Source organism: Dreissena polymorpha, chromosome 2 (genome assembly GCF_020536995.1).
Source record: "Dreissena polymorpha isolate Duluth1 chromosome 2, UMN_Dpol_1.0, whole genome shotgun sequence".
NCBI classification, from domain to species: Eukaryota; Metazoa; Mollusca; class Bivalvia; order Myida; family Dreissenidae; genus Dreissena; species Dreissena polymorpha.
Window position 1 is genome coordinate 139,541,173 of NC_068356.1, and position 16,187 is coordinate 139,557,359.

The 16,187-nt window shown below is 34.8% G+C and overlaps 1 protein-coding gene across 1 annotated transcript; it reads right to left on the minus strand.

The window, feature by feature from the left end:
• Nucleotides 1-5,001: 5,001 nt before the first annotated feature.
• On the minus strand, nucleotides 5,002-16,176 carry LOC127869197 (uncharacterized). Its single transcript, XM_052411552.1, has 8 exons — nucleotides 16,024-16,176; nucleotides 13,903-14,038; nucleotides 12,884-12,977; nucleotides 9,590-9,714; nucleotides 7,904-8,046; nucleotides 7,062-7,107; nucleotides 6,462-6,613; nucleotides 5,002-6,005 (listed from the first exon to the last, which is right to left on the minus strand). Exons 1-8 carry the CDS (start codon nucleotides 16,032-16,034, stop codon nucleotides 5,897-5,899), a joined length of 816 nt encoding a protein of 271 aa, XP_052267512.1. The 5' UTR covers nucleotides 16,035-16,176; the 3' UTR covers nucleotides 5,002-5,896.
• Nucleotides 16,177-16,187: the final 11 nt, after the last annotated feature.

Here is a 16,187-nt window from a genome sequence, read left to right on the forward strand (position 1 = left end):
CTCTTGTTTGCATGGTTACAGCTTAAGTATTTTATATAAACAGGAAGATGTAGTGATGTAAATCGTTGATTGATATGGCAGTGAAAGCGTTCTTATGTCCCTACTTTCAGAGGAATGGATATAGATTTGCTCTTGTACGTCTGTTCGTCCGGTGGTCTGGCTGGCCGGCCTGCTCTTCGGTCAGGAACTCATCGGCATTAATTTTCAATCGATTGTATTTACTATGTTTTAAGATTCAATCAAATTCCCTCACCAAAAGCATTTGCGTTTTACCGGGGCTGTTGTGTTTGATATCAAAATCGCTAAAAACAAACCTTTGATAAAGCGTCTTGTCATTGGGGGGAGAAAGGGACAAATATTTCAGTTAGACCTTCAAAACTTAGCCAAGTTCAAGTTGGCATTGAAGACGCACTACAATGGAATTGTACTAACATATCAATGAGCGCTACATGTTTTACCCGATACGGCGATGCACAAGTATCGTCTGCCTCCGTACACACTGCGTTGTAAGCAACTGCACACAAGAGAAAATATGTTGAATATTCGATTGACGATAATAAAAAAAGCTTCATTTCCAACAGAATGTTGATGTGCACATATTTACAGTATGCTAGAAAATGTTGTTTTTTTTAAAGATTCTCCATCGATTGAAATGAAGAGACAAGCTGAATGAGTTATCGCCAGACAAATAATTCTTTGTTTGTTATCTTTGTTCTGTTTTTCAACAGTATTTAACCCATTTATGCATAGCTTCTTGACAAAAGGCAAACAGCGTAGACCCAGATGAGACGCCGCAAGATGCGGCATCTAAACAGGGTCTGTGCTGTTTGCTTAAAGAAATTTCTGTCAGAAATATTCTAAATATAGAAATAAATAGACTAGACATCCCCAATTTGGAAAGATTGGAGAGTACACTAGGCATAAATGGGTAAACCTACTAACGCTTGTCTGGGCTAGCTGGTTCACCACAACTTATGCTTATTACTGACAACTGCCTTACTTGAATCTGAGGGCAGAAAAGAACCGTATATATAACGCAGGGGGTAATCACGTGACAAACAAGCTGGCGACGTCCATGCCGAGGCAGGTATTTTGCGTCGTTTTATACCCTTTATTACTTGTTTTATTTTTTTATTCCGCTAACTTTCCAGCCATATTAGAAAGAAAGTTACTGGCTTTTATTTCATAGTCATATTCGCTCTATATCTTGACTTTACTCGGTGCGAAATTTCTTAGCGGGATGACCTAATTAGGGCTCCACTAAGAAAATTTGCGGGGAGTAAAGTCGAGATATAAAGCGAATTTAAATACGAAATAAACGCTTATCACATTTTTAATTATATGGCTGGAAAGTGAGCGTCATTAAAAAAATAAACATAAGTAATAAAAGGTATAAAACGGCGAAAAATATCTGTCTCGTAATGGACGTCGCCATCTTGACTATCACGTGATTACCCCCTCTGTTGTCCTATCACCCTGAAGGTTGTGGCCAGCCGGAGAGTCTAACCCACGATAATAAGATTTGTATGCCGTACCATTTGTGTCAAAAGTACATATACGCCAACAGCTAAAAATAGATATCACCGCGGTGACAATTTGTCACTGCGGTAGCAATTTTGTCGCCGCGGTGATATCTATTTTGTCACTGCGGTAACAATTTTGCCACAGCGGTGACAAATTATTACTGTTGGTACATTTTTATGCCTGCTTTTACATTTATTTGTTTGGGTCAGTTTTCAACCAATAATTTTCCCCGTACCAAACCGACTATCATATATCAAAATCGTGTCAACCTTTATTTTGTTGTCGAGTTTGGTCTACACATGTATAATTACTTATACATGGATCTTTAAAACAAAAAACAAAACAAAATAATAAATAAACACTTGATAAGTCAAGTTGATATTGATTTATTCTTAGTAAACCAGCAACTTTTGTAAGAGTTTAATAGAGATCGCCAGCTGTTTGTCACACTTATCGGTTTTAGTAAATAAATGGTTAGTGAATCGTACATTTTATTTGTTAAATTACACTTATTGGCATATCATCTGCTTTATCGCAATTAGATCATAGGGAATCCATTGTTTAAGACTTGTGCTATTAATCTGTTATCGTTTGTTTAACGGTCCACTGCCTTCACGCTATACCCGGTTTTATGACACTTATCTGGCTGTAAAAACACACACAGACGTTGAGACAACGGAAAATAATAAGGTTTCTGAAATTGTCACCTAGATTATATTTTTTTATGAAGTTATAATTATATAAACATAAGGTGACAATTCTTAAGTTAAAACGAATAAAGCTTCATTTAAACTATTCGCCGATTTGCCGTTTTACAAGATGTTATTTCATTGGTCAGTTTGGTTTAGCTCTTATCAAGCTCTTTGGGTCAGACAAAGTACCACCGCAGTTACAAATATATCACCGCAGTGATAAATTTATTACCGCAGTGACAAAATTGTCACCGCGGTTACAATTTTGTCACCGCGGTGATATCTATTTTTAGCTGTTGGCGTATATGTACTTTTGACCCAAAGGGTACGTCATAGTATGATTTGACCAAATAATGATAACTGATGCTCATGGTCACATAACCCCAAACCGTAACTCCTGTTTGCAGGGTTACATGCAGTCAACATGATACTTAGCACACATTCGTCAGTGCATGCTGCCTAGGATTTGTAAAATACATTGCAAATGGTACGTTTTGGTATCAATTTGAAGGTATACTTGTAAGCAATAAGAAAAATAGCCATTTGTGTGCTCTACTTTTTCTGTTGATGGTTCACGGCTTTGCATACTATTTGAGACCAAAATGGCCGCCTCCACATCTGTCAAAACTAATGTGCATCTAAGGTAAATATTTTGAGTTACAACCCATAGAATTTGATGACATGCATTTTTTTCAAAAGATTATGCATTTATCTTTCCAATGATGTATGTTGCTATAGTGCTCAAACGCTTGGTCACGGTAAAAATTGATATCGAACTTCAACTATTTTATATGTAATATAGAAGGAAATTAATGCGAAACCTCATCTGTCCCCCGCTTTATAGAACAGACGAAATATAAATTAAACGAAATAACACGTTTAATAATGAAAACGTGATAAAGTCGCACGTGATTACTGCAGTTGTGTTATTTTGTTGTTTGTGATTTTGATCGCCCGTCTTATATTGTGTTTATCCTTAATGTTTATACTTTAATAAATTAATCCTGAGCGGAAATTAAATCACTTTGACAAGCCAACGTGCCTTTGACCTATTGGCCTCAAAATTAATTGGTCTTTTCCTTTCTTCCCAATCATATCATTCCCAATTGTTGTAGGTAAAATATTCATTAGATATCGCACACAAAACACAGAGCTACAGACCTGTCTAGCTACCGACTCATGGACAAGTGTAATGTAATACAACCCTTGCTGTTTTAAGGGGAGGGTGGGCATAAATATTAGGTCACCGAATTCTTTTGGAAATAACAAGACTTCATTAATTATTAAATCATAAATGAGATATTAAATAAAAGAACGGTAATTTTCTAGATATAAAATATATATTTATTAAAAAATCCTATAGTGCAAGGTTACAAAAATACAATTTTCAGGAAACATTAGTATTAAATAAGGTAAACTTTGTAACATACATTACAAACTAATAAATTTACTGAAAATTGTTCAAATTATTTAATTAAACAATAAACAGAAGATATAAAAGTTAACAAATTAACAAAGACGGTCTAATCTTAATTACAAAATAATAAGCAAACACTTGGTAATTGTGATAAACTAAAGATTACTATTTTTTATATAAATACAATCGACATAAATTAAAACATTATGTGGTTTAAACAAAATTCATAGTCATTAGAATTTCAAATTATTATGACCATAATGCATGACTCTTCCTTATTGTTGTTGTTGTTAAAAAATTGACCTAATAATGTGAAACGCCATGTAAATGCGCACCTGAATTTTTCTTCATTTTGGTGTTACTGATTGATTGAACGTCAAGTGTTTAAATCCAGGCCTTTTTATAGCAAACTGTAAATACTTATTAGATTAAAGAATCTGCATTTTATTGGACAGTTTTAAAAATAAAGTTTAACTATTTACAAAGAGCATTATGAATTATCAATACAAATATGAATTAATAAGTAAACTTTTCAGCAATCAAACATTTGCACACACTTAAAAAAAATACATTATGGAGACCAGCCCCGATGTAACACAAACACAATCAAAGCACAAAATGGAATGTTGAGTTTTAGTAAAAGACTGATGAAACTAACATAATAATAACAAGACTATTGCCAAGCAATATGTCCCCTACCGGCTCCACCATTGTCAGATTTTTTTTAATTTGTTGCATAGCAACCATAATTTTTGACGTACGAACAAAATAAAATGATGTGCATAATGTCCATATTGCCATCATCTATCAATGTTTTAAGTTTCATGAAAAAATATGAAGAACTTTTTAAGTTATCGCAGGATCCAGAAAAGTGTGACAGACAGACTCACAGACAGACAGACACACAGAGCGCAAACCATAGGTCCCCTCCGGTGAAACCGGTAGGGGACAAGAAGCAGAAGCAACCATTGTTTTGAATACAGTCTGCACAGCATGTGTACACATGTATAAATATTTTCCTAAAAATAAAATATGTAAACATAAATGCAGAAAATAAAGTAAATGCAAACCAAAATGATACTATGTTAAACATAAATCATAATGTATATATTGACAAAGATGGTGCTAAATAACAAAACATGTTCTGGTGGCAAAGTATCATTTATTGTAATATGTATGAGACTTTAAATAAGTAATTAAAGATGTGTAATAGTGCAGTTATTTTTTATCCCATCACCATACCAACGTACATATTAAATTTGCATCTGACAAATTTTGGTGTATTTCAAATTTGTTGAATTTAAAAAGATATGCAGTATAGTGAAATCTTTTATTTTCATTATGTCATTGGATGTTTTAAATTTTATGTTGTTTTCATTCATTTTCTTTTGTTTACTTTAGGCATGAAGACAGAGAAAATGCAAAATTAATAGGATAAATAGAATACTAGTGAAGTGTCCAACAAATGTAAGTTTATTTGCATGGCAGGAAAATCTGAGCATTTGACAAGATTTGTGCTTTAGGTTTTCTAAGTCCTGCTAAAAAGACTGACCTGTATTCAACTCTTAACTAGTAATATCTATATCTCTATGTGTACAGCAAAATGATTTTCTCCAACAAAAAACACACATTTTAAAATCTACCAAATCATTATTAAGTGCATACTTCCTTTTATTAAATCTAGTTATAACACGTAAAGAACAGTTATTTTAACAATTGGAGGCAAAATATCAGTTTTAAAAGTAAACGTTAAAACCAAAAACATTAAGAGAGAAAATAAAAAACCATGTAAATCTACAAAAAGAATTTTTATTTTTTATAAAGTATCTGAAGCCAAAAGACCGGAAAAGAAAGTATTGACTTTGTAAAAAAAGAACAAAATTTGCCCTTCACAAACATTTATTATGTATGCCACCAATAAAATATTGCATTAAAAACTTAAACTTTTTATGTTTAGATTGCCAAAGTTTATAACAGTGAATAACTTCATATTATAGCCACCATATATTATATCTCTATTCTTATTTATTCTTATTCATATTTTTTACATCCTTTTAAAACTTCTATGTTGACTATTAAATCCAAGCAAACATGTTTTATTGGAAAAAACTGTTGTTTTTTATAGCAGATGTTTTTGTTTCAGATTGCAACAATGCTTTCCCATCCAAAGTGTAATTATTTTTGTATCTGGACACTTTTGATAGCCAATGATTTTCTTGCAGATTGTTCACATTCTTTCCCATCCCAGTGATGGTTCTGCTGTCTATGTGATGACACATGAGGAGGGATCACTCGGAATGTCAACCTCTTTATCTGAGGACAAACGCGGGATGCCATCCAACACTCGCAGATTCGGCAAGTACGAAAAAACCCTGAAAATCATATGCATTTCAGGCATGTTCCAACTGTGTATGGGTAATTAGGAGGCAAAAATAAATAACTATAGCATTTATCAAATTAAATCTGCAGATATGAATTTCAGACCAAACATCAACAGAATGGCTCCAGAGTGACATTAATAGATCCAGAGCAGTATTATAAAAACCACAACAATGACACATCAATACCATATGTGTATGTCAGATGTCTAGAGAGAATTTTTTATCTTAATTGAGGGAAAGCGCCCAACCTTCCATTTTGGAGATCAAACAAAAAACAAGAACTAAGAACGGGAAGTTTTCACAGTAATCTTTATATTTTGGGACAATTGCATAAAATCAAGGTGATAAAATTGGCCCCATGCTAAAGAAAGAACAAAAGCCCTTGGATACTATTTTTTTCTGATAATCCTCCACACTTGAACACAAGACCTATGATAGAGCACTCACATGTTGCGATAGTTGATAGTGAAGGTGATAGGGTTTCCACGGAGATCCAGCTCCTCCAGTGGTGTCCCCTTAAGGCCCGCAATCCCCTTCCAGATCTTGATGGCATTGTTACGTGCCGTCAAGCTCTTCACTGCTGGTAGTTCTGGCAAACACTGAAAAAATGTATGCAGAAAATATTATTTTTACTCATTTACTTAATATTTAATTTCTGAACAATAACTGTAGAATGAATGATATTTGCAAAGCATAAGACACATAACATGTGGCAAGACCTTGTACATATCATTTCTGACTCTAGATTTCACTGTAGATCAGATCTTTTTTTTTATTTTTGCATTCAAGATTTTTAAGGCCATTCACTTGAATATAAGCCATACTTGCATAATCACAGACAATTTTGAAACAAATGCCTTAAACAGTTCAGCTGGTAAGCTTTTGTCCAATTTTTGCAGTAAGCTTTGTGTTTAAAGAACATTTAAATTTAATCAAATGTTTGAATAATAACAACTCCAATGATACAAAGCCCCATATAAACTTTTGCAACATCAGATTGTAATGTTTTTGATATCATTAAATATGACCAATATGCGTTTAACTTACCCAAAATCCAAACAAGAAATTGTCATTCAGGTTGATGTATTCACATCTGCAAAGAAAACAAGATGATAAGTTCAAAATACACATCTATGCCCTGTGGAAGCCTTGTAAGAATCGATTCATTTGCCCATTTGTAAAAGTTCAAAAGTAGGTCATGTCAATATCAAAATGAATTAAGGTGCTTTGAGCGTGTTTAAGAGTGTTCATAGAAAACAACCATACAAGTATCAAAGGTTTGTAGCAAGCAGTATTTAAATTAGAAAAAAATATGTCAGTTTAGGTCACTAAGAATTTGGACCTTCTAAAGTAGTCCAAGTCCATATGTGGGTCTATGTAAAGCCAAATGATGTCCGACCAAGTATCTAAGCTTTGTAATAAGCATGATTGATTTTGAACAAACATGGCATGTACTGTCATGTATGATCACTTGTAGATATCACAAAACAAACTAACTGACAATACAATTGCTATAGGCCTCATGGCGTCTATAGAAAGTCTTAAAAATAAAACAATTAAATCTTGTAAAACCAATTCAGCTGTTTCCTTTCAAATATATGATACCATAGGTAAATCTCTTTCTTCTTGTATTCATGATAGAAGGCATAAACATTGTACCTCTTTGTACAGAATTACATGTAGATTTTTGTAATTGAAGACTTGTAACCAATTGATCTTGATGACCACTGGAAATTTAGTACAGCATGGCTTATCTGCCTTTTTTTTCACTAACCCGTCAATCAGGCACTGTTGTAAATGAAAACAATGATGGATTTTGATTGTTTTTGTATTTTATTTTGTGTGTGACAGTGCTTGAAATTTATTAGTGATTTTAATTAAAAACCTACCTAGGAAAGGAAACATCCTTGATGTTATCCAATGTGTTATGTGCAAGGTTGATCTGTTTTGCAGACACACATCGCTTGAGGATCCGGATCAGATTCCTCTTCTGGTACTCCTCTTGAAGCTCCTGGTAACTCAGATTCACCACCTGAAAATACAAAGCTCCTGATAACCCAGATTCACCAACTGAAAATTTTTACAACCTGAAAATACAAAGCTCCTGATAACCCAGATTCACCAACTGAAAATTTTTACAACCTGAAAATGCAAAACTCCTTATAACTCAGAATCTCCACCTGAAAATACAAAGCTCCTGACAATTCAGATTCACCACCTGAAAATGCAAAGCTCCTGATAACTCAGAGTCATCACCTGAAAATACAATCTCCTGATAACTTAGATTCACCACCTGAAAATACAAATCTCCTGATAACTTAGATTCACCACCTGAAAATACAATCTCCTGATAACTTAGATTCACCACCTGAAAATACTAATCTCCTGATAACCCAGATTCACCATCTGAACATACACTATCACTGTTCTACAATATGTTGTCTAAAATGAGCCTTGTTGTGGGTAAACTGTGCATATGCGTAAAGTGTAGGCTCAGATAAGCCTGAGAAGTCCGCACAGGCTAATCAGGGACAAAACTTTCCTTTTTAATGGTATATTTCATTTAAAGGAAGTTTCATCTTAACAACAAGAAATGTGTTTGTCAGAAACACTATGTCCCTTTCTGTTCCGCTTTTTGTTGTTGACCTTTGACCTTGAAGGATGACTTTGACCTTGACCTTTCACCACTCAAAATGTGCAGCTCCATGAGATACACATGCATACCAAATATGAAGTTGCTATCTTCAATATTGCAAAAGTTATGGCAAAATGTTAAAGTTTAGGCAAACCAACCAACCAACCAACAGACAGACCAACCAACAGACAGGGCAAAAACAATATGTCCCCCACTATAGTGGTGGGGGACATAAAAATCCAGTCTAGGCGGAAAGTGTTGTCCCTGATTAGCCTGTGCAGATAGATATATATAAAACCCAGTCACCTATATAAAATGTGATGTCATCCATCTTAGGAAATTTCAGCAAGGCAGTCTATTGGACAGCTATACCTAGCTGTAACTTAATGACCTTTAAGTGGTGACCCTGACCTTGAGTTGACATGATTGCCTCATGCCATGTGCATATTGCCTCAATGTGACATACATTATTTACAGTGCATATAGATAAAGGCTCAAACATTCAACCTTTGAGTGTAGGTTCGAATCAGCATGCCTGGGTTATGCCTTCTACACTGTTTAAATGAACAAAACGTGCAACTAAGTTTAATGATTTTTTGTTCCATCTGGTATAGCTCATTAGCTGATATAAAATAATTGACACAACAATCAAGTCTAAACAATTTTGCCTTTAACCCTTTCAGCGCTGGAACCGAATTTTAAAGGCCTTTACAAACAGTTTGGATCCAGATGAGACGCCACAGAACGTGGCGTCTCATCAGGATCCAAACTGTTTGCTATTCTGATAGTATTCTTTGAAAAAAAAATCGAAGAAAATGCTAATTTTAGAAATTCAGCAAACAACATTTTAGCAGACAACAAATTTCCCAGCATGCAAAGGGTTAAGAGTGACAGTTGTCACAGTAAACTACCTATGTTCAGTGACCACTGATCCTCCTACCTCTGCCTGTTCCCAGTTCTCAAACTGCTGTGAATGCTGCTGCCGCTCCTGGCCGGCGTAGTCATGATGGATGGGGATCCCCTCCTGCTCTATCTGATGAAACAACTGCTCCTTCTCTGGGGGACCTGAACACAGCAGTCATATACCATTTATGGTGGACATGAACACAACAGTAAGATACCATTTATGGTGGACATGAACACAACAGCCACATACCATTTATGGTGGACATGAACACAACAGCCACATACCATTTATGGTGGACATGAACACAACAGCCGCATACCATTTACACATGTATGGTGGACATGAACACAACAGCCACATACAATTTATGGTGGACATGAACACAACAGTGACATACTATTACTGTAGACATGAACACAATATTATGATACCATTTATTGTGGAAATGAGCACACCAGTAATATATGATTACTGTGGCCTGAAATTAACAGTAACATACCATTAACTGTGGACCTGAACTTAACAGTAAGATACCATTAACTTTGGACCTGAATTTAACAGTAAGATACCATTAACTGTGCGTGTAAACACAACAGTCACACAACATTAACTGTGGCTGTGTACACAACAGTAACAAACCAATGCACTCTTTCAACTTGTCATATAATCTGGTTTCAACCTTGAAGTCAGTAACCCCCAAGACTTTCAGCTAACTGGTCTACTGTAGTAATTAACACTTGACCAAACAGCTTGAATACTTAAACCACTGCTTTATTGCAGACTTCAGTTCTCCCAATTTTACGGCACAGAGACCTCCTTTTATAGCCTCAACATTTTTTAACGAGATTGAAAAAGCATTGCTGTTTATGTACAGTTCCCTTGCTATTTAACCTTTCCACTTCTTTTCAACATCCATGATTGCAGAATATTTTGTTTCAATTTTCTTGATTTCTAACTTTTTAAGCTTATTTTACCAATTACAGTTGTGCGTATTTAAGTGCAGATAGAGCATAACAATTTACCCGGGTGGATATTGTTCAGACATTTCATGCATTGAACAACAAAATAGTAATGAAACGGATTGTCAATCAATAAATATTTAGTTGTTATGACTTGCTCAGTTTTATCTAATGAAATTGCATCAACTACTAAATGACTCCAATCACTATTTCATGATAGTCTCATAATTAACAGTTTGTAACAACGCCAGATTGATTTCGCCAACACGTTTATTACCAGCAGTTAAGTTTGTCCACGTGTCAAAACAATGCCTGTATTGACACCAGGAGGCGTCACAAACTTCCTAGATTCTTAAAGGGAAACAAGAGGCCCATGAGGGCCTGAATCGCTATACTGCTATAAACACTTTGCAAGTTTGGAAAGAATAAGATGGAAACTGTGTACTTAATCGCGCAAACAAGGAGAATTTTCTCTAATTCAAGGGGAGATTATTGTGTACTTATTTCTCCGATACTGCTCATATTCAATAGGGTTCAATTCCTCATTGATATAAAGATACTGTGCATATTTGGAAATATTTGGATGAAAACTGTGGAATAAATTGCATAAACAAGCGAGATTTCAAAATTATCTCATATTCAAGGGGAAGTCATTCTGGACTTATTGCTTCATTATTGCTCTTTTTAAACAAGGGCTGTTTGTAAAATATGCCCCATATGGGCTGTCAGTTGTAGTGGCAGCATTGTGTGAATACGTTTTTTGTCACTGTGACCTTGACCTTTGACCTGAAAATTAATAGGGTTCATATGCCAGTCATGATCAATGTACCTATGAAGTTTCATGATCCTAGGCGTAAGCATTTTGGAGTTATCAGCCGGAAACCATTTTACTGTTTTGAGTCACTGTGACCTTTACCTTTGACCTAGTGGCCTGAAAATCAATAGGGGTCATCTGCCAGTTATGATCAATGTAACTATGAAGTTTCATGATCCTAGGCTTAAGCATTCTTGAGTTATCATCCGGAAACCATTTTTCTATTTCGAGTCAATGTGACCTTGACCTTTGACGCAGTGACCCGAAAATCAATAGGGGTCATCAGCCAGTCATAATCAATGTACCTATGAAGTTTCATGATCCTAGGCCTAAGCATTCTTGAGTTAACATCTGGAAACCATTTTACTATTTTGAGTCACTGTGACCTTGACCTTTGACCCAGTGACCTGAAAATCATAAGGGTTTGAGTCCTCATTAATATAAAGACACTGAACAAGTTTGAAAAGAATCGGATGAAAACTGTGGACTTTATCGGATAAACAAGAAAAAGTAACCATTTTACTATTTTAAGTCACTGTGACTTTGACCTTTGACCTAGTGACCTGAAAATAAAAAGGGGTCTTCAGCCAGTCATGATCAATGTACCTATGAAGTTTCATGATCCTAGGCCTAAGCATTCTTGAGTTATCATCCGGACACCATTTTACTATTTCGAGTCACTGTGACCTTGACCTTTGACCCAGTGACCTGAAAATCAATAGGGTTCGAGTCCTCATTAATATAAAGACACTGAACAAGTTTGAAAAGAATCGGATGAAAACTGTGGACTTTATCGGATAAACAAAAAAAAGTAACCATTTTACTATTTTAAGTCACTGTGACTTTGACCTTTGACCTAGTGACCTGAAAATAAAAAGGGGTCTTCAGCCAGTCATGATCAATGTACCTATGAAGTTTCATGATCCTAGGCCTAAGCATTCTTGAGTTATCATCCGGACACCATTTTACTATTTCGAGTCACTGTGACCTTGACCTTTGACCCAGTGACCTGAAAATCAATAGGGTTCGAGTCCTCATTAATATAAAGACACTGAACAAGTTTGAAAAGAATCGGATGAAAACTGTGGACTTTATCGGATAAACAAGAAAAGTCTAACACACACACACACAGACAGACGGACACCATGCCATCCCATAAGCTCTTCTGCCTTTGGCAGTAGAGCTAAAAAATGACATGTTTGATTAGAGACTTACAGATGTCCTCGAGGTTTCAGTGCTCAAGTTTAATGGTGTTATTTTAAGCAGTAACAATAACAATCTTATATAATATATATTTATAACAATATTACTGTAGTAATCAAAATTCATATAAGTGAGCCTCATTCTGGAAAAACTGGGAATAGTGCATGTGTGTAAATTGTTGTCCCAGATTAGGTCCTGAAGTTTCTTTGCACAAAATTACGGTATACGCCTGCAGAGGTATGTGAGTGATGCAAAGGCATGGAACAACACTTTATACACATGCTTTAAGCCCCATTTTCCCAAGGCAGGGCTAAATTATCTCCCACATTCAATGTTGTTATAGTTGTTTACCTGCCCTGACCCTTGGAGCATGCAGCTGGTCTCCAGTGAGGCATGTCTGTCGTAGGTCATGCCAGACAGAGTAGCGGAACTTGTGTGAAGGGAGCTGGAAATGTGAAATAACAACAGTGTACATTACTGCAGAAATTAATTGAGTCATGTTTGATTAGCGTGTTTGGACTGCACAGGCTAATATGGGACGACACTTAACACACTTGCATTTAGCCCATTTTTCACAGAAAGACTTCAAATAATTGTAATAATAGGAAGTAGCACATGCTGAGGTTGAGGAAGTTTTAACATAATGATTCATGATTAATATGTTTTATGATGGAAAATGCAGTTAACCAATATAAGGAGGGTGTAATTTTATCATAATTAAAAAAGTTCTTATATTTGTGTATTTCTTTTTTAAACTACAAATATGAAAAACCACTTGTCAAAAATTGAGAGCCTTGTAGTGTTGCACCACTATTTATAACACTTTGCAGAACTGTTAACTTTATCCAACTGAACTAAAACAAGAGGGCTAGGATGGCCCTAAATCGCTCACCTGACTTATTAAGATCAGATGAAAACTATGACCTCTATTGTCTACACAAGGTTTTTTATGATTTGACCTAGTGACCTAGTTTCTGACCCTAGATGACCCAAATACAATCCCAACCCAGATTTCATGAAGATAAACATTCTGACCAAATTTCATAAAGATTGGATGAAAACCGTGACCTCTATTGTCTACACAAGGTTTTTCTATTATTTTACCTAGTGACCAAGGTAGTTTTTGACCCCAGATGACCCAAATACAATCCCAACCCAGATTTTATCAAGATAAACATTCTGACCAAATTTCATAAAGATTGGATGAAAACTGTGACCTCTACTGTCTACACAAACAAATTGTTGACGGATGCACACATGCACGCACGAATGTACACTCAACAGACATCACATCACACTTCGTCGCAGGTGAGCTAAAAATATTCTGCAGAAAACACACTACAAAATCTTTCAACTTTAAGTATATTTACCGGTGGTAAAACTTCCATTGAGTCTGACTCTTTCTTGAATCTGTCTGGAATCTTGGGTGCAGCCAATGAGGGTGGAATGGTGCCAGAAACACTTGTATTAAAGGTAGAGTTGGTGTCATGCCCACTGTCAGTGATACTAGAAATAACAAGGAAAGATGTTGTGAACATTCTATAATTTTACTTTCTTCATGCATAAACAGTAAAACTTCTTAAAAACATAGTTAAGCTGGAGTAGCAGAAATGCTTAAGTTATTGAATGTATCCATATCAAAATCTTGGATCTATTCACTTGGAATTTTTACTACCGAAGTATAAATTATTTGTTTTTAACATGAAAACTGTTGTCTGAAAAAATAAAATTAGAAATCAATGATATTTTCAAGGATTTGTTCACAGTTTTTGGCCTTTGTTACATGGTGTGTCAATTAAAGCTTAAATTGCTAGATTTTCACCACAGAATTGTTGAGCTCCATAGAACTTACTAGAAAAAAATACAAATAACAGATGATAGTTTGTCAGCAGGGCTCGAATCAGTGTCCTTTGGATTAAAAGGCTATTGCCTATACCATTTAGCCATCTGGACAGTTATATATTTACAGTCATTACATTTTGGGATAAGTGTTGTAGTATACTTAAAAAAACAACAACAACAGAATTATTCCAAATTATTCAATTATTTTATGATAAATGATTCTGTAAAAAAAAGTTGGAAAGTTGTCATTTTGACTATCTGGAAACTAGTCTTTTTAACCTTGTATCTAAACAATGAAATATGCAAAAAGGGTTCTATTTTTTTATTTAAGTACAATCAAGATACATTTATGGGATCAGTATCGTAATAAAGTTGTGCTGGTGAAAAGCCATAAATGTTTTGATACTTCTATTACACCAGTTTAATTAATTATTACCTTTTCTTACAGTTAAAGCCGAAATTCTGTTTTAAAATACAGATAATATATTTTTGTGGCACGTGTTTTTCACTGCAGAATTCATGCATTAACTGATCAGTTTTAGCCATAACCAATCACATGATCCAAAACCACTCACGGGGCATCTCAAACGCTATTTGAAATGTCAAAACATGAAACTTGTACACTGTGATTAAAACATTGTACAAAGTTGATATGCTAATAAACAGTGATTATGTTGTGTTTTATGTAGTATTTTTACATATTGCAAGCTGTGGAAATATACATAGCAAAGTCTGCACTAGACTGGAATACCCACAAACCATTGTAACCTGGCCCATTATATTCACAAATGGTAGCACGTAAAAGTGCTAAAAAATTGCAAAAACACAAACTTTCGAATTTTTTTTTCACATTTAATTTCAGCATATATATGTTACTATTAAAAGATTTGATAAAATTAGCGACTGGGTATACCCATTGGACAAGTGTATATTGTCATCTATTTTCGAGATGTGCGGGCACAGATTATTCCATGCATCATTTTATGAGAATCAAAAAAAGTAAAAGAATTTTCTTTTAAATTAATCAAATACATGAAAGTGTTTACACTAACATACTCATCTGCCTCACTTTGCAATTAATGTGGAAGTTTAATAAAGAGGACATGAAAAAATTGAATGGAATATGGATAAATTTGGATTATTTCAGTTGAAGTAAGATTTTGAAACGCAATCATACTTGTGGTTTTTTTTCATTTTAGGCTTGCCTGTAGTGAAGTAATGTTAGTGAAACATTGGTGGGCATGCATGTGACGTCATTCAGGAGCCAAGTTCTTAATGTAAACAAAGTGATACAAATAAGGCTACGCTCGATATAAAGCCATTAAGGGAATTGTACAATATCTGAATGTTGCCTTCGAGTGACAAACATCTGAGACAGGATTTTGATTCATCAAAATGTATCTTCTTTCAGGCATACAATTGAAAGAGTGAAAAATAAAGTTTATGATCAATTAGTTAAATTTCATGTAAAAAAACAACAAGATTGTCATTCTGCGTTCTTGAACTTATTCTGAGCTTCAGTCTGAAGTCTTTGTAAGTCTTTGTACAGTAGCAAGTCAAAATGTTAGTTTATATGCCATACTCATGATACTGATCGTTTCTTTTCAAAAACAATATTCCAATCGATGACTTATTAAATTGTTTTGCACCTTTCAGCCATAGTATAAACGAATCCTTCAAAGTTTAAACTTAAAATGTTTTATGACATGTTCGCGAAAACAATTTCGCCGAGGTTGTTTTGCTTTAAACGTCACCAATTTGTGTGTAAATTATCAAGTAAGCATAGAAACGTGACGCTTTTGTACCGGATATC

Coding starts and splice junctions, on each gene's coding strand:
- LOC127869197 (XM_052411552.1), bottom strand. Junction 12,978..13,902: donor CAATGGAAGTTTTACCACCG/GTAAATATACTT, acceptor TCACATTTCCAG/CTCCCTTCACACAAGTTCCG. Junction 9,715..12,883: donor TGCTCCAAGGGTCAGGGCAG/GTAAACAACTAT, acceptor TGCTGTGTTCAG/GTCCCCCAGAGAAGGAGCAG.